Source organism: Zalophus californianus, chromosome 4 (genome assembly GCF_009762305.2).
Source record: "Zalophus californianus isolate mZalCal1 chromosome 4, mZalCal1.pri.v2, whole genome shotgun sequence".
Taxonomy (NCBI): Eukaryota; Metazoa; Chordata; class Mammalia; order Carnivora; family Otariidae; genus Zalophus; species Zalophus californianus.
The window spans coordinates 147,232,690-147,249,404 of record NC_045598.1 but is presented as its reverse complement, the minus strand read 5'-3'; the positions used below and the strand labels follow the sequence as shown (position 1 = coordinate 147,249,404).

Genomic DNA, 16,715 nt, shown 5'->3' with positions numbered 1-16,715 from the left:
TTCCTGTGCCTACTACTCCTTCCTCACACTTCACCTGGAGCAGTTCACTTCCACATGACTGTGACTATCTTTTGGGACCTGGCTACAGAGAAATTAAGTTGGGAATATTCCATATTAAATGAAATTTGGAAGGATGTTTTGGGAAGTTTCAATAAAACAAATGGAAATTTCAGATAATTTGGCTTTATTTATTTTGTGTTTTAAAATTTGCATACAAAGTAAGTTTAAAAACTCAGGTAAAAATCAGTGGTGTAGGACAGAGAATCAAAACTATGTGCAAGGAAATCAAGAACAAGATCCTACAATGAAAACTGAGTTGCGGCACAACAAAAATTCATATCATATCAAAAGCAATAATTTTTTATATGAAGAGATAATTTCCAAATAGAAATAATAAGTAGGCACTTGGTTTGAGATTCCAATTAATGAAAAGAAGTAAATCATAAGAAGACATTTTTTAAAAGCGTAAGTTACCTGCTGATATAACCAATATGAACAGAGTGACAAAGATAATAAAGTACTCAGACTTTCTGTAGATGGAAGCAGGCAACAGACTCTGTGTCCCCACCTCACCCAGAAACTACTGAAGTTCCTGTGGAAGTGAAGTGGAATTTGGTAAGAATGTAATGGGTAGAAAAGAGAAAACCCATAGTGGCTATGAAGGCAATGACGCCATGTATGTCAAATTGATACCTTTGGATGGTCATGAATTTATTATAAAAAGACAACATGCACTAGCATCTGGAACAATAAAAACCACGTTGCGTGGCCCAGGTCAGTTTGCTAAGAATGAAATTAATGAAGTCAGTTTTAGAGACATCCCATCACACGTGCTACCAAAAGTATGCATGCATTTGACCCACGAGGTTCTCTACACCAACAGCTCCATGGAGATGCCTGAATTCCCAACTGCACCTGCAATTGTATGGGAGCTGCTGATGGCTGCCAACTTCCTAGATTGTTAAATAAGATCAGTTATAATAAACTGTCATCTTTTTTCAGTATTTAATACCTACAATTCGGTTAGTAATTTTGTCACATATAGCATGTCACCTGTGTGCAACTGAACCTTAAAGTTCACAGCAAAGCAGATTATCTTCTGTACCTTTGTATAGCAATCGAGTTGAAATTTGTTTGCTACATCAACAAATTAAGTTCATTTTCATAAATTGAGAAATAAACAAATATGCCAATTTGTAAAAAAAAAAGATAATAAAACACTCAGAATATTACCCTACAAGAACACCAATCACATAATAGTTAAAGCCAATTGTCAATTCGAAGACCGCTTAAAAGTAGTCATTGCACAAGAAAACTTGAAATGCCCCGAAATAGTACAGCTGAAACATGAAAGAAATTTTGATAGACATTTTCACAACTTTGACAACTATACTAAATGACCACAGGACATTTCTAATATCAAATTGGGACTCTGAAGTACTTTAAATATTATCAACACAAAAAATACAAATTTTAACTCAACCATCATGAGGGAAATAATGAATTTTCTTTTCTCTTTAAAAAATGTTACATGATTGCTGTCGTATGAAAGGGTGATCAAAGGGTACACAGCAAAAAAAAAGTGTCTTAAAAAATAATATGGAAGTAAATCCAGAAGTGAATTAATTAAAAATAATATTATTTTTCTGGGTTTGAGGGTATTTGTGGTATTTGTCATATTTTAAAAATGTGATTTAATTTTTTTCCTCATTCTAAATATCTATTTTCTCACCTAATTTTGTAATCTTTTTCTGAATTAAAAAGAACAGTTCCAATAGTGTAGTCTCCAGATCCCTTGGAGCCTAGACCTGCCTTCTCCCTGTTTGCAATGCCTGAGGGCAGTAGATTCAAGCAACCAGGCAGGCCTGGGCTATTTTTGTACGTGGAGTCAGAATCCATCTTACATAACTGGAACTCCCACGTCTCTTTTTTTCAGGCACTAGCTTGAGAATTGCAAGTGCTCAAAACTTTCCAATTTTAAGACAGTGATTCTACAAAGCCACCTTTTGGAAGTATCCTTATTTGTTCGCAGGAGTCCACCGCTGCTGCTATGCCCCGCAGTACATTTTAGAGTCTGTTTTTATTTCATAAAGTTTTGGCCTAAATACTACAGAGCCCCAATAGATGTTCAATCATGTATTAATTATTTGCATGCAGTTAGAAAATTTGATATTAAGTTTTAAAATGTAATCAGATTGACTTAGTGGAATCAACCGGTTTTTTTCTATTTATTGTAATTATGTTATTGTAGCAGTTCCAGCCAGGGGCATTAGAAATGGGGAAAAAAAAGAAAAAGAAAAAAAGCACAAAACCCTAAACATAAGATATCAAATATGCCCAACAGGACTACTCCTTCCCATCCACCTCAGGCCATCTGGTCTTTTGCTTGGCCTAGCTGCTACTCATTTATCTATAGCGTCAAGGAGTCTGGCAAAACTAGATACTATTGTATGAAAAAATGAAGCAAATTAAATATACCATGATTCAGTTTATTTAAAATAATTTCAACCTTTTTGGGCTATCTAGTTATTTACTAGTATGAACAATCAAGTTTATTTGAAACATCTTATCTTATTTATTAGAAACAGATGGGTATTAAAGAGGGCACGTACTGCATGGAGCACTGGGTGTTATGCGCAAACAATGAATCATGGAACCATACATCAAAAACTACTGGTGTACTGTATGGTGACTAACATAACATAATAGAAATAAAATTAAATTTAAAAAAGGAACAGCCCAAGTCCCATGACACTCAAGCACAGCTCAAATCATGACTTAAAATCCTGATTTTATTCCAAGTGTATGACTTATGATTTCAGAACAACAGTGCAATGGTGTGAAAAGTGTAGAAGAGCCACACCTGGAGGTAGAAGACTATACTTCGAAGAACAAATGTTTTAGTACATAAAATTTATATCAGGAAATAAAACTAATCCTAAAACACCTACAGCAGTCATTGGTCTTAAGGTAGCTGAATTTAGATGCTGGATTTAGAGCCAAACAGACCTGGGTTCAAAAGCCATCTAATATAGGCAGGTTACTGCATGAGCCATGCCTAATTTCCCTGGTGTGCAAAAACAGCATAATAATACAGATCTTATAAGGCTGTTGAGATAATGAGACAAATGTACATAATAGATGCCAGTAAAGGGGAGTTATTCTTAACGCTACTCTAACAAGTTGATAATAATTTCTCATAACAAGGGCAGTGTCTGTACTATTTAAAATACATTCCATTGTTTATTATACTTTGTTTGCCAATATACAATTTTTAAATGATTAGAATCAAAACACTACATCAAAAACTAATGATGTACTGCATGGTGATTAACATAACATAAAAAAAAAGAACCAAAACAATTTTTTGGAGGATCTTTCAAAACATATTTGTCAGGGAAGAATCCCAACCTTATGGAAGAAGGGGGGGAATAAATCTGAGACCATTCCTTAGATGCCAAATGTAGACGAGACAGTGTATTACAGCACAGCACACGGCAGAAACAACAGCATAGTGGTGCCACATCCTGGATCCCCAAGTCCCATGGGTGACACCATGGGGCCAGATGGATACCACACACGTAGTAGGTTGTACTGAAGCTGAGGAGCCCAGAGCCAAGGGACCAGCAATTCCTGAGCAAGCAGCAAACAAACCTGTTCCCTCCATAAGAGTGTGAGCAGTCATGCAGAAGAATGAAACTGGACCATTTCCTTACACCACACACAAAAATAGACTCCAAATGGTTGAAAGACCTAAACGTGAGACAGGAGTCCATCCAAATCCTAAAGGAGAACACAGGTAGCAACCTCTTCGACCTCAGCCGCAGCAACTTCTTCCTAGAAACATCACCAAAGGCACAGGAAGCCAGGGCAAAAATGAACTATTGGGATTTCATCAAGATAAAAAGCTTTTGCACAGCAAAAGAAACAGTCCACAAAACCAAAAGACAACCGACAGAATGGGAGAAAATATTTGCAAATGACATATCAGATAAAGGGCTAGTATCCAAAATCTATAAAGAACTTATCAAACTCAACACCCAAAGAACAAATAATCCAATCAAGAAATGGGCAGAAGACATGAACAGACATTTTTCCAAAGAAGACATCCAAATGGCCAACAGGCACATGAAAAAGTGCTCAACATCGCTCGGCATCAGGGAAATCCAAATCAAAACCTCAATGAGATACCACCTCACACCCGTCAGAATGGCTAAAATTAACAAGTAAGGGAACGACAGATGTTGGCGGGGATGTGGAGAAAGGGGAACCCTCCTACACTGTTGGTGGGAATGCAAGCTGGTGCAACCCCTCTGGAAAACAGTATGGAGGTTCCTCAAACAGTTGAAATTAGAGCTACCATTCAATCCAGCAATTGCACTACTGGGTATTTACCCCAAAGATACAAATGTAGGGACCCGAAGGGGTATGTGCACCCCAATGTTTATAGCAGCAATGTCCACAATAGCCAAACTGTGGAAAGAGCCAAGATGTCCATCGACAGATGAATGGATAAAGAAGCTGTGGTATATATACACAATGGAATATTATGCAGCCATCAAAAGGAATGAGATCTTGCCATTTGCAACGACGTGGATGGAACTGGAGGGTGTTATGCTGAGTGAAATAAGTCAATCAGAGAAAGACATGTATCATATGACCTCACTGATATGAGGAATTCTTAATCTCAGGAACAAACTGAGGGTTGCTGGAGTGGTCGGGGGTGGGAGGGATGGGGTGGCTGGGTGATGGACATTGGGGAAGATATGTGCTACGGTGAGCGCTGTGAATTGTGTAAGACTGTTGAATCACAGATCTGTACTTCTGAAACAAATAACGCAACATATTTTAAGAAAAAAGAAAAAGAAGAAGATAGCAGGAGAGGAAGAATGAAGGGGAGTAAGTCAGAGGGGGAGACGAACCAGGAGAGATGATGGACTTTGAAAAACAAACTGAGGTTTCTGGAGGGGAGGAGGGTGGGGGGATGGGTTAGCCTGGTGATGGGTATTGAGGAGGGCACATTCTGCATGGAGCACTGGGTGTTATGAACAAACAATGAATCATGGAACAGTACACCAAAACAAATTATGTAATATATGGTGATTAACATAACAATAAAAAAAAGAGTGTGAGCAGTTACATGGAGGCCAGGCTGTTGTCGTCTGCACCTGCTTTGCGGTCCATGTGGTTAACTATGTGGACTGCTCAGTATCAGGGGACCGATATACCTTGCAGTTTGTATACAAGAAGACACAGGGATGATCACGGCTCATGATGAATTGCTTCCCCTAACAATGTTATTTTAAAGAAACCACAATCTTCCTTTGAAGTTAAACACAAACTGGAGATGCTATTGTTTACATAATCTGATTCTGATTCAATGATCTTAACTGTCTTGAAAATCTAAACCATTTCACCTTTGTACAAATTAAAGTTTGTGAAATAATAAAGAACCTCTTTCCATTCCCACCTATCCAGAATTATCTAGCTAATTAGCCTTTACAATGTAGTGCAATATTTCGAACTGGTTTGGAATTCTATAAAATGCTATTTGTAATACAAACTAGCCATTTTATTTTGGCTATTGTGTTACTCTGTAGCATTGACACATGTTTTTTCCAGATCGGTTTCTGCCTCCATCCTCTACTCAGCCACAAAAGGGCATCATACCAGATGATACAGAAATACAAAAATCCAGTAACAATCTACAAAACATTAACAGCCCCGAAACAAGTAGGTTGATTTTAGGTTTTGTTCCCGTTCCATACCTTAGTAAACTGTTGACAACCAGAAAACACATTTTTTTTCCCTGTAAAGTTACTGTAAGACTCAGCGCCATTTTTAACTTCTACAAAGCACAAGATGGAAAGACTATGTAAGATTATGCTAAATATCATTTAACACCATAGATTTTCAAAAGATCAACCGCCTGATATGATGTTAAATATAGTTGAATGTGGTCCCACATCTCTGTGCCACTTTGCCAAGTTTCCGTCGGATGCAATTTGCAACAAGCAACATATTAAACCCCCATAAATAGTCATTCTAATGTAAACACTGAACACTCCTTATTGTAACAGTGAAAGCAGCCTCTCCAAAATATAAAAAACAGAAAACAAATCCTTGAATTTCATCTCAGGGCAGAAGGTGGATTTGAATTTGAAGACATGCCAAATGGTAATTTTGGGCACAAATATTTCAGACAAAGCTGATCTATTATGAGTAATAACAGCATATGTTAGTTTCGAAGTCAGTTTGCATATGTCACAGGAAGCACACCCAATTAGCGCGTGAGGCCATTTACACTTCAGCAAAGTTATTAACAGTAAATCATAACAAAGTAGGTATGATCAAATTATACATTCTATTTTAAATATGCATAAAAATGTGACACAAAAACAGCAAAATAAAGGTAGAATCTTAAATGTATTAGATCAGCATATTAGCTATTTTCATATTATTAGTAGTAGTAATAATAATAATTATTATTATTCTTTTCACATAGCTGGTTGCTATGGCTCTTGACAGTTTCCTTTAGCTAGCTAAGCCTCGGAGGATTAAAGAAGACATTTGGCCTTTATGGTTTTCTGTGTCTGAATGTGTATGTCCTGAGGAGAAAAAGAGCTGTGCAAGAAGCTATTAACCACCAATGAGTGAGCACGGATGTGGAATGCCTGAATTATGTTCACTGAAACAGATGTCGTGTCCCACAATTCCCTGAGCTGCCTCGGGCTTTTGCTGGTGTCAGCCCTGTGGTAAATGGGTTTTCATAATGAATTTACTGTGAATTCTCACACACACACAAACCATTAGAATCACATTAAAGGGCTGACTAAATGCCACCAAGACCCCAAGCAGGACTGTCTTTTGTTCATTTGGAAGAAGCTCTGAGGAATCCAGAATCTCAAATCAATCATTCGTGATAATTTGGAGAGAGTAACAGACCTCTCTGTGGCTGGAGAGGGACAAACACATGTTTTGAGAGGAGGAGGGTTCTTGAGCCGCACTCAGTGCAGGGCTCCCATTTTTTTCTTCCCAGTTTGTCACGGGAATGGTTACTGCTCTCAATACCAACAGTGAGGTACTTGATCAAACTAACCTGAGTTTTGAATTGTTTTCTTTGGTCACTTCTCTTTAATAAAATGTTTTAGTAAATAAACAAAACAAAAAACTTTTCAGTAAATGACACAAATATATTGGAGAAACAAATCTTCCAAAGGGGCTACCCACTATATGTGGACTATCTAGAGGGTACAACAGCTTAATCGTGGTGCTCTGAAGGTATGGATAAAAAGCCCCAGGAAAAGTCAGAGATTGTGATAGAAACAAAGATACATAAGAGCATGATCAAGAGGAGACACTTGAAGTGTTATCTGTTTTTCAGAAAATAACAAAGCTACATGTACTGCTAAAAATAATAACCCAAACAAACAATATACTCTATTGGTTGAGCACCTATTATGTCTCAAGCAGCATACTCGATGTTTTAAAAATATTCTTATTTTTTCCTCATAAAAACGTCAAGAATAAAAACTAAAAGCCTTTGTAGATGTTTCCTTCCTGCCAGGCTTTGTTCTGGGTGCCCCCGCCATCACCCCTGGGCTACACTCGTGTTCTCTCAGCCTTTTGACACTTGAGTTCTTTCCTCCTGCTGAGATTTTGTGCCTGTTTTCCTCTTCTGACATCCTCTCAGTCAGCTTCCCTCGCCCTAAACTCGCTTTATGTTTGGGTGTCATCCTCTCCTCCATAATGTCCCACTTAAAAATTGTTTCCTCCAAGAAGCCTTCCTGGAATGCCTTAGCAGGAGTAGGTTCCCAAGTGTCTCACCTAATCCCTCCTCTGCCCTCTTCCTTCCTGGTGTCTTATTCTCTACCTTGGCATGCCTTACTTAGCTCTTCAGGGCATTTTCTCAATTTGCAAGTATTTATTTGCATGTTGACTTGCTTTATTTTTGTCGTTTCCATTCTAGGATAAAGCACCACAAAGTCAAGTTCCAGCTCCTTTTTATTCACTGATCTATACCTAGCACATAAACAAGAATTTGGCATATGGCAGGTACACAATAAACATTCATTAGATGAAAAAAAATGTGCCAAATGCCTTGAATTAATTCTTTTACTCAATGAGTGATCCTCCCGTTAGCTTACTGAGGAAAATGCACCTTAGGCCTCACAGAGAGTAAATGCCTACGTGAGACCCAAAACCAGTTCTGTAGGACTTTAGACCATGACTTTAACCATTGTACGCCCATTGGACAGGTCCCACAGACTTGTAGTAATCAGTTTGATATAGACCTTCAGAATTGTTTTGTGGGTTGTTTTTTGTTTCTGTTTTGTTTTTAAGTCTCTTTCACCATCACAATCTTGGCTAATACACAATCTTTTCATGTTGCTTTCCTGCCACTGCTCTTAAGCACCCATCGCGTGCTCACTTCGTCAGCACATATACTAAAATTAAGCACCCATCAGCTACATTCAGCTCAGTAGCTCTTCAGCAACTGGTTGTCAAACAGATCAAGCAAGGAACTCTATAACTCTAGCTGTACACAAGCCTAGGGAATAAAAACTTCACTTTGTTCTAACACCTTGGGATGGGTTAAAGCCACATGAGTGGTAAAGGGGGACTTTGTGAGGTGGGACCTTGGTTGGAACCTAAAAGGAATCATCATTCTATTTTGCTGGGGCTTCTAACTAACTTTCAGCTATTATGATATATGGAGGAAGGAAGGAAGGAAGGAAGGAAGGAAGGAAGGAAGGAAGGAAGGAAGGAAGGAAGGAAGGAAGGAAGGAAAGGAAGGAAAGAAGGAAAAGAAAAAAGAAAGAAAAGAAAAGAAAAGAAAAGAAAAGAAAAGAAAAGAAAAGAAAAGAAAAGAAAAGAAAAGAAAAGAAAAGAAAAGAAAAGAAAAGGAGAAAGAAAGTTTCTGCTATGGGCTAAATTGTTTCTCCTCCAAAGTCGTATGCTGAAGGCCTTAACCTCCAATGTGGTGATATCTGGAGGCAGAGCCTTTAGGAGGTAATTAGGTTTAGATGAGGTCATAGGGTGGGGCCTCAAGATAGGATTAGTACCCTTACAAGAAGAGACAGCAGAGAGCTTGCTTCCTACATCTCTCTCCTCTCTCTCTCGCCACCTTCATGCACTAAGGCAAGGGCATGAGGGGGCATAAGAAAGCAGTTACCAGTCACCCAAGAAGAGAGCTCTCACAAGAAACTGACCCTGCCAGCACCCTGATCTTGGACTTCCAGTCTCCAGAACTCTGAGAAATAAATCCCTGTTGTTTAAGCCACCCAAACAATGGTATTTTGTTATGGTACCTCAAGTGACTAAGACAGTTTCCTCTACGAAAAGTAAAACTCAGTAAGTTGTGATTACTAGCTTTTGTTTCCCATTACATCATTTCTTTGGACTTTGGGTCATGTCCTTATGGTACATTTTCCTTCTAGTCATTGACCTTTGGGATATTGGGGAAATTTAAAGAAACCCATAAACTACTTGTACATTGGCTTCTAAAATATTTGTTTGGTAACATATCATTATCCATGTCACTGGACCCAAGCATATTTCTATGCTAGGAAATACCACATACAAAGTTTCCACAGAAAAGTTGATATACCACAATATTAAACTATCTCCTTTTTTCCCCAATCCATCTTTATTTCACCACCATGGGAAAAATGAGCAGAAGGAAAGATTCTTAAATACACTCTTATCGCCTCTAAAAGTCCAAGATTTTTATCTCTGAATTTGTACATTATGCTTTGAAAACTAATGGTTTCAAGCTCTGTAAATCCTTAGCTTTTAGAAATTGGCCTCAGGTATAGACCAATTACACAGAAAGGGAAAAAGCACAAACTAAAGCAAAATCATGTACAAGTCCAGCTAATTTTGCCCTCCGAGTAAATAGACACACATAGACATAAATACAGAGAAGAAAATGTGGATCTTCTTGAAATGTTTAAAGATGAATATTCAGATTTTTGGACATCTTAACCAGGGTTTAAAAAGATAAACTCCAAATAAGACTTTTTACCTCGTAGAGTTTCTTTACACATTAAATTATACAATACTTGTGAAGTATTTAAAACAATGCTGCCACAGCAAGTCATCAGTAAGTGATCATTTATATTTCACTTTTAAACATTTTAGACATTGTCCTATAAAATGAATCACTTAGGTTTGCCTCATGGCCTAGGAATATATCCAACTCTTTGTATCTTCAATCAGTTTAGGCATTTTCAGTGTCTATTTTGCCTCCTCTTGGAGATGGAGGTGAAGAAGAAAATCATCTCTGGACAAGTTTTATTGTCCTTTAACAGTGGCTTAAGTTAGGACTATTATTATTATTATTATTAGTTTTTCTTTGATGTGACTTTTCATTCTCTGTTGACAAAGGAAGTGAGATACAATGTAGATATGCTGGCCAAAGAATTTTGCTAAGTAATTCATGAGATGGGGCAGGGGCAACTAACTGTTTAGGTCACAGACTGGGGAGTGGGAGTTAGCAGGTGGAGAGGAAGGAGGGGAACAAGGGGGCTGGAAGATGGCTTATTAGCGGTGGCTGGAGGAGCCGTGAGGAAGCTTGGTCAGAGACTGGTCAAAAGGCAACTCAGTTAGAAGGAGGCAGCTCAACTGAGACAATGTTGCGTACAGGAGCTTGGAATATAGAAAATGAATGTGTGGTCTAAGGGGAGTGTCAGACATTGTTGAAAGTGCCATTTGGTTTTTTGCTTTTGTTTTTTGTTTTAGCTGCATCAGATATGGTGAAGGAAGAGAGAGATGAACTAAAAGAAAACTTCTCAGTTGGAAAGCAGAATTTAGAGTAGATGTGGAAGAGCTAGGAATTGCTGGGTTGAAATAGAACACTGATTCACATTTCCATTCCATAGAAGATTCTTTGTAAGAAATGATCTTTGCATAAAGACCTATTTAAGCCTATAGTTACAAAACCCTTTGCTAAGATATCAGAAAGACTTCAGTTGGTGCCTAGTAGACTTCTAATCAGTCAAAAAGTTTTCTAAAATTTGAAAATGTGTTGTCCCACAGCACTTTTATATTCCCAAAGTTGATAGAGTTCTGTCCCCAAAAGAATCATGGATGTCACCTTTGGGGCATGGCATTAACCCTAGTAAGATTGATGAAAATTTTAAGAAAATTGTACTGACACAAACCCTGCCTCCTTGGGCCAAAAGGAACAAAAATGGTGAAGAAAATTTAAATAATAAGAAAAAAAGGCCTCTAGATCTTCTATGAAAAAGAAGCAGGCTGAGACGTCTACCTAGCTGTGAACACCAGCGACTTCTGATCAAAAAGAGAAGGCATCTTGGAGAGCAGAACCAAAAGGCCAGAGCATGGAGCCAAGATCTGAGAACAGTGGATTGATTTATGAGTCGCTTGCAGGCTGCAGGTCTGGACCCTGATCAAGGAACAAGTGTGCCCACACAGGAGGGAAAACTGGTGATGTGTACCCAACAGCTTTTCAGAATTACTGCAAAATCCTGACTACTACATGCTTCCCATTCTTCATTCTTATTTGTTTGTTTTAGGATTTTATTTATTTATTTGAGAGAGACAGAGACAGCAAGCAAAAGAAAGCATGCGCAGGGTTTGGTGGGGGCGTAGGGGGTGGGGGGCTGGTTTGAGGGCCAGAGGGAGAGGGAGAAGCAGACTACTGAGAAAGGAGCCTGAAACGGGACTTGATTTCAAGACTCTGGGATCATGACCTGAGCTGAAGGCAGACGCTTAACCCCCTGAGCCATCCATGCACCCCTCCCATTCTTTACTTTTTATCTATTTTTTTTTTAAATTTTAGAGGAGTTTTTGTATTTCCTGGGAAACTGCAAAGATGATACAGGGTTCCCACATACTCCTCATCCATTTTCTTAAACTGTTAACATTTCACAAAACCATGAAGCATTTGTCTCAACTAAGGAACCGCTGTTGGTACGTTACCATTAATTAAAGTCTACAATTTATGCAAGTTCCACTACTTTTTCCCTCATGCCCTAATTTTCCTACTCTCCTAAGGCTCTGTTTCAAGATACTCTGCAGGGTCCCACAATACATTTCAATGGCACGTCCCCTTAGCTTCCTCCACTGTGACATTATTTTAATCTTTCTTTGCATTGGATAACCTTGACAGTTTTGAGGTGTGTTTTGAAGGTATTTTGAAGACAAATTAGAGGTCTTTGACCCTCAACTTGGGCTTTTATGATGTTTTGGGTTTTTTTGTTGTTGTTTGTTTGTTTGCTTTGTTTTTTTATGGTTAGACTCCTCCAGCCCTAACCAGATTCTCTAATGAAGAATCAGCCATTTCTCCAAGGAGAGCTGGTTCCCTCTCCTGGATGGTGGTATTTGAAACCAAGACCTGGGTGTTGGGTGTGCTCTGGCCCTGTGTTGCCATTTTATATTGAGTGTGTAGCTGGGAGATCACTTGTGTTTCTAGTTCGCATCTCTCAGCATCCAAAGAAGCTGCCTCTAAGGAGCTTCCCCTCATACTGAACTAGACACTGGTCATGAGATCCTGGACTTCAAGATCCTAGTGTAATAATTAGTGTGAGCCTTTGGAGACCCTGGATGCGAGTGAGCATATTTTTCATGTTGAAGGGATGTGAATAATTTGTGTCATCAGAAGTGGACTCTGAAAATAGTTTAGTTTTAGAAAACTAAAAGTAGCCATACTGTTTCATGGCTACAACATTATACACATCCCTCTCTGCAAAGTGGTTTTGCTCCTTCTCCCACCCAGACATGGAGTCTATTTCTCCTTTTGTTTGAAACTGGGCTAGATTTGTGGTGGAAGTGACATTTTTTGAGTTCTTGAGCCGAAGCCTCAGGAGGGTTTGTAGCATCTGCATTCCTTCTCGTAGAATCCTGAGACCAGCAGGCTGATGAGGAAGCCCAAGTGCAGACCGTGTGGGTGAGGGAGCCCACTCATCAGGCGTCCCAGGTGAGCCCAGCCCCCAGCTCCCTCACCAGCTGAGTGCAGCAACCTGGGTGAGCCCAGGGGAGATGAGCAGAGTCCAGCCACTCGCACAATCATGAGAAGTGACAACTCACTATGTTTCGGAGTAATTTGTTAAGAAGAAATGGATAATTAATATAATACAATTGACTGCTAAAAAATTCATCTTTCTATCGATCCCAAATCTACTACCCTTTAAGTTCCATTGACTCAGGTCAGGGTTTTAGTAGGTAATGAAATATAGTAAATTGTAATGGTGAGTTAATATCTTGATTTTCTCTTTTTATATGACAGTAGTCCTCCTTTATCTGTGGTTTTGCTTTCCCTGGTTTCAGTTACCAGTGGTCAAAGTCAAACCCTGTCCAGAAGCAGAGGCTCCTCCTTCAGAAAGTCAATAGTAGCCTAACACTATGCCACAATACCTGGGTCGTTCACTTCTCTTTATCTTATCATGGAGGCATTTTACCATTTCATGTCATCTCAAGAAGGGTGTGAGTACAGTACAATAAGATATTTTGAGAGAGGGACCACATTCATATAACTTTTATATAGTATATTGTTATAATTGTTCTATTATATTATTGTTGTTGTTAATCTCTTACTGTGCCTACTTTTTAAATTAAATTTTATTATAGGTATTTATGTACAGAAAAAAAAGCAAGGTATATAGGATGTGGTGCTATCTGTGGTTCTAGGTATCCACTGGGGGTGTTAGAACATATCCTTCATGGATTGGGGTCGTGAGGGGGGCGCTTACCTAGGAGCTAAGGCTAAGAAGCTGCAATGTAATTGTGATCAAAAATTGGCAAGCTTAAATCGCTCAACAGAGACAGCAACTTTCTCATGAGGAAAGTTCTATTTCCATCTCCAGATTTACCTCAAGCCACTGACCTTGTTCAGCCTGTCCTACACACACTGACCTTGAGCCTTCTAAAGATAGATGCCAACCTCTTTTCTTTAGTTGATTCCTAGGGTTTTAATATCTTCATATAGTTTTAGTTTTGACAGATTGATCATTTTATTCAGCCCTTCAACAAATACATATTAACCATAACATTTAATGGGCCAGGAACACAATAATTCTTACATAGCCGGTGACTCTAAAAGCATATAAGTAAAGAATTCGATAAAATGTTGTCAGTGTGACATTAGAGGGAAGAACAGGAGGGCATCTAATGTAAATTGGGTGAATTGTTATAAAGAATCTAAATCCATTTTTGCTGTCTGACTACTGCTGACAGGTTTTAAGCCTTATACCTCACTCTTTCCCTTCTGCCCCGCATCTGGGCAAGCTGATAAGAAAGCCTGGTGCTTCCTCCTTTGTTGTGGGAAGTCCAACCTTTTCCTCAACCACACCCCCTAACCACCATCAAAATCTCAGACTAGTCTCCTCCCCTTGATCTCCTAAATCATTTTTGACCAGCTTGGGAGGCCTGCCCTGCTTTCTCCAGGAAGCTGATTATGTAGGTAATAAACCTTTTCAAACCCTCTTGGTGCCTGTGTGGCATCATCAGTCTTAAACCAAAATTTGGATAGGGTAGCCATCTCATCTCTAGAGAAGGATGACAAAACAGGTGCTTGTAGAATGTAGGACTATAATTAGGATTTTAAGAAGGTGATCGTGGTTGAGTATGAGGAGCAAAGAAAATCAGCAAGAGGACTGAAAAGTAGTCACTAAGTTTGGGAATTCGGAAGTGAATGATAATTTTCTCCAGAATCTTTTAAAAGTGAGATGGGGAAAAAGATCAGATTGCAAAGGCCAGAGATGAGCAAGTCGAGGCAGCAAATGTTGACTCATTTCCACAAATTGCAGTGAAAATTATTCAGCAGAGACTGAAGATGAGTGGAGAGAGAAAAGGCAGAAAAGGAAGCATAGCCAGATGGGGACTTTTTTTTTTTTTTTTTGAGGGAAGGGACTAAGACAACAAAGATTTCTTTATAGACCAAGGTTACAGTCAATCAAATAAAATAGGTTGAAGACACTGGAACGAGGGATTAATTGGTGGAACAAGATGGAAAAGCAAGGTGAAAGTTTTGATTTAACAAAAAACAAAATAAACTAAGAAAGAAAGATGGGGAGGAGGAAAACTCCATGTGGCAGATATCATCTTGATTAGAAGAAAGAAAACTCATCCAGTGATGCTCAAACAATACAAGTGTATAAGGGCTTGCATGTATATATCTGTGGGTGGCCAGGATCAGTAGGAAATTGAGGGAGAAAATGCAGAACCATGCCTCCTAAAAGTGGAGGCAGGGTTACCTCTGGAAGACCCTAAGGAATGGGATTTAGAAGGGGGTTAAGGATGTAGTGAGGGTTGGAAATACTGGAAAATAGGGATGGCAGAATCACTGAGCACAGAGAAGTGAAAGCACTGACAAACAGCTGTAAGCCCCGCCTCAGGCTAGAGACTGGGAGTTTTCAGACACCAATCTGCAGAAATGGGATCCTTTAACTCTAGGGAACAAACTAAGGTTGCTGGAGGGGAGGTGGGTGAGGGGATGGGGTAAATGGGTTGATGGGCATTAAGGAGGGCACTTGTTGGGATGAGCACTGGGTGTTATGTGCAACCGATGAGTCACTAAATTCTACCCCTGAAACTAATAGTACACTATATATTAACTTGAATTTAAATTTAAAAAAAGATAAAAACAGAAGAAAAGAAAAAAGAAAGAAATGTGACCATCTTCCAGCTACCTCATTTGGATTCCAAACAATCTGGTGGTCTGTGTATACCCCAGGGTTGGGATCTAGGATGTCAGACCACACAGATTAGATACCCTTCCAGTTCTACTCAGACCGCAAACCATTTCTCTAACAATTATTATGTCCTGTTTTATTTTACCCTCTCTCTCCCTCACACTGGCATCAAGCAGGACGGTCGGCCTGGGGCAAGAAAGGCACTGGAAGTTGTGCAGTTGGGTCCCTCCTCACAGCTCCCCCAGGACGTGGGTTTGCAGAACATATGTTATATAACATTTACTTTAGAACAATTTCCTTTTATTTTTTTATTGTGAGGTGGAGTCCAAATACATATCTTATTAATTTTTGATCTTTGGCATATGTAGGGCAATTAAATCTATTACCCATAGAAAGAGAATCACTTAAAAAGTAGATAAAGAATATCCTACAGTAAGCGGATTCCAGAAACATGAAACCCGAAGACATACATTCACACATCTGGCAGTGATTCATAATTGAATATTATTTTCTCTCTAGTTATAATGGTTTACATCAGCCTCAATCCCCAAACTGAAAGTAGCTGAGTAATATTGCTGGCACCATCTCTTTATCCCAGTTCCATATGTGCAGAATAAAAGGTTTAACTATAATTCACTCTGGTAGCATTACACAGGGAATTTCAATGAAGGTGTTGAAAGAAAATAATTATCCATGGAGCCTGAGGCTAGAAGGGAAATCTCTCTCACTCTCTTTTACAGTATGTTTCTAATGGCTAATGTGTGAGCAGCAACCTGGAGGAGGGGACCATTTTCTTACGTGACTGCATCAGTACCTGTCAGAAACAGTATAAATTTGTGAAATGAGGAGACTAACATTTTCCATGATGAAAGGTGTTAAATACAAACTTCCAGTCTTAGGAAGCTCACCCAGGAATATATGAATAGGTATAGTATGTTTCAGATACTTTCTGACTCTCACAAATTCATAACGACCCAAAGCTACAGTGAATTTGATGTGGTCCTCTGCCACGTGTCACAACTATACACCCAGTTCTGCTTCCTCAAGAACAGCACCACA

General features: G+C 39.0%; 1 protein-coding gene across 1 annotated transcript; it reads left to right on the top strand.

Annotated features, from left to right (window-relative positions):
* Positions 1–626: 626 nt before the first annotated feature.
* LOC113911427 (elongin-C-like) lies at positions 627–965 on the top strand. The gene has a single exon (XM_035727305.1). It carries the CDS (start codon positions 627–629, stop codon positions 963–965), a length of 339 nt encoding a protein of 112 aa, XP_035583198.1.
* Positions 966–16,715: the final 15,750 nt, after the last annotated feature.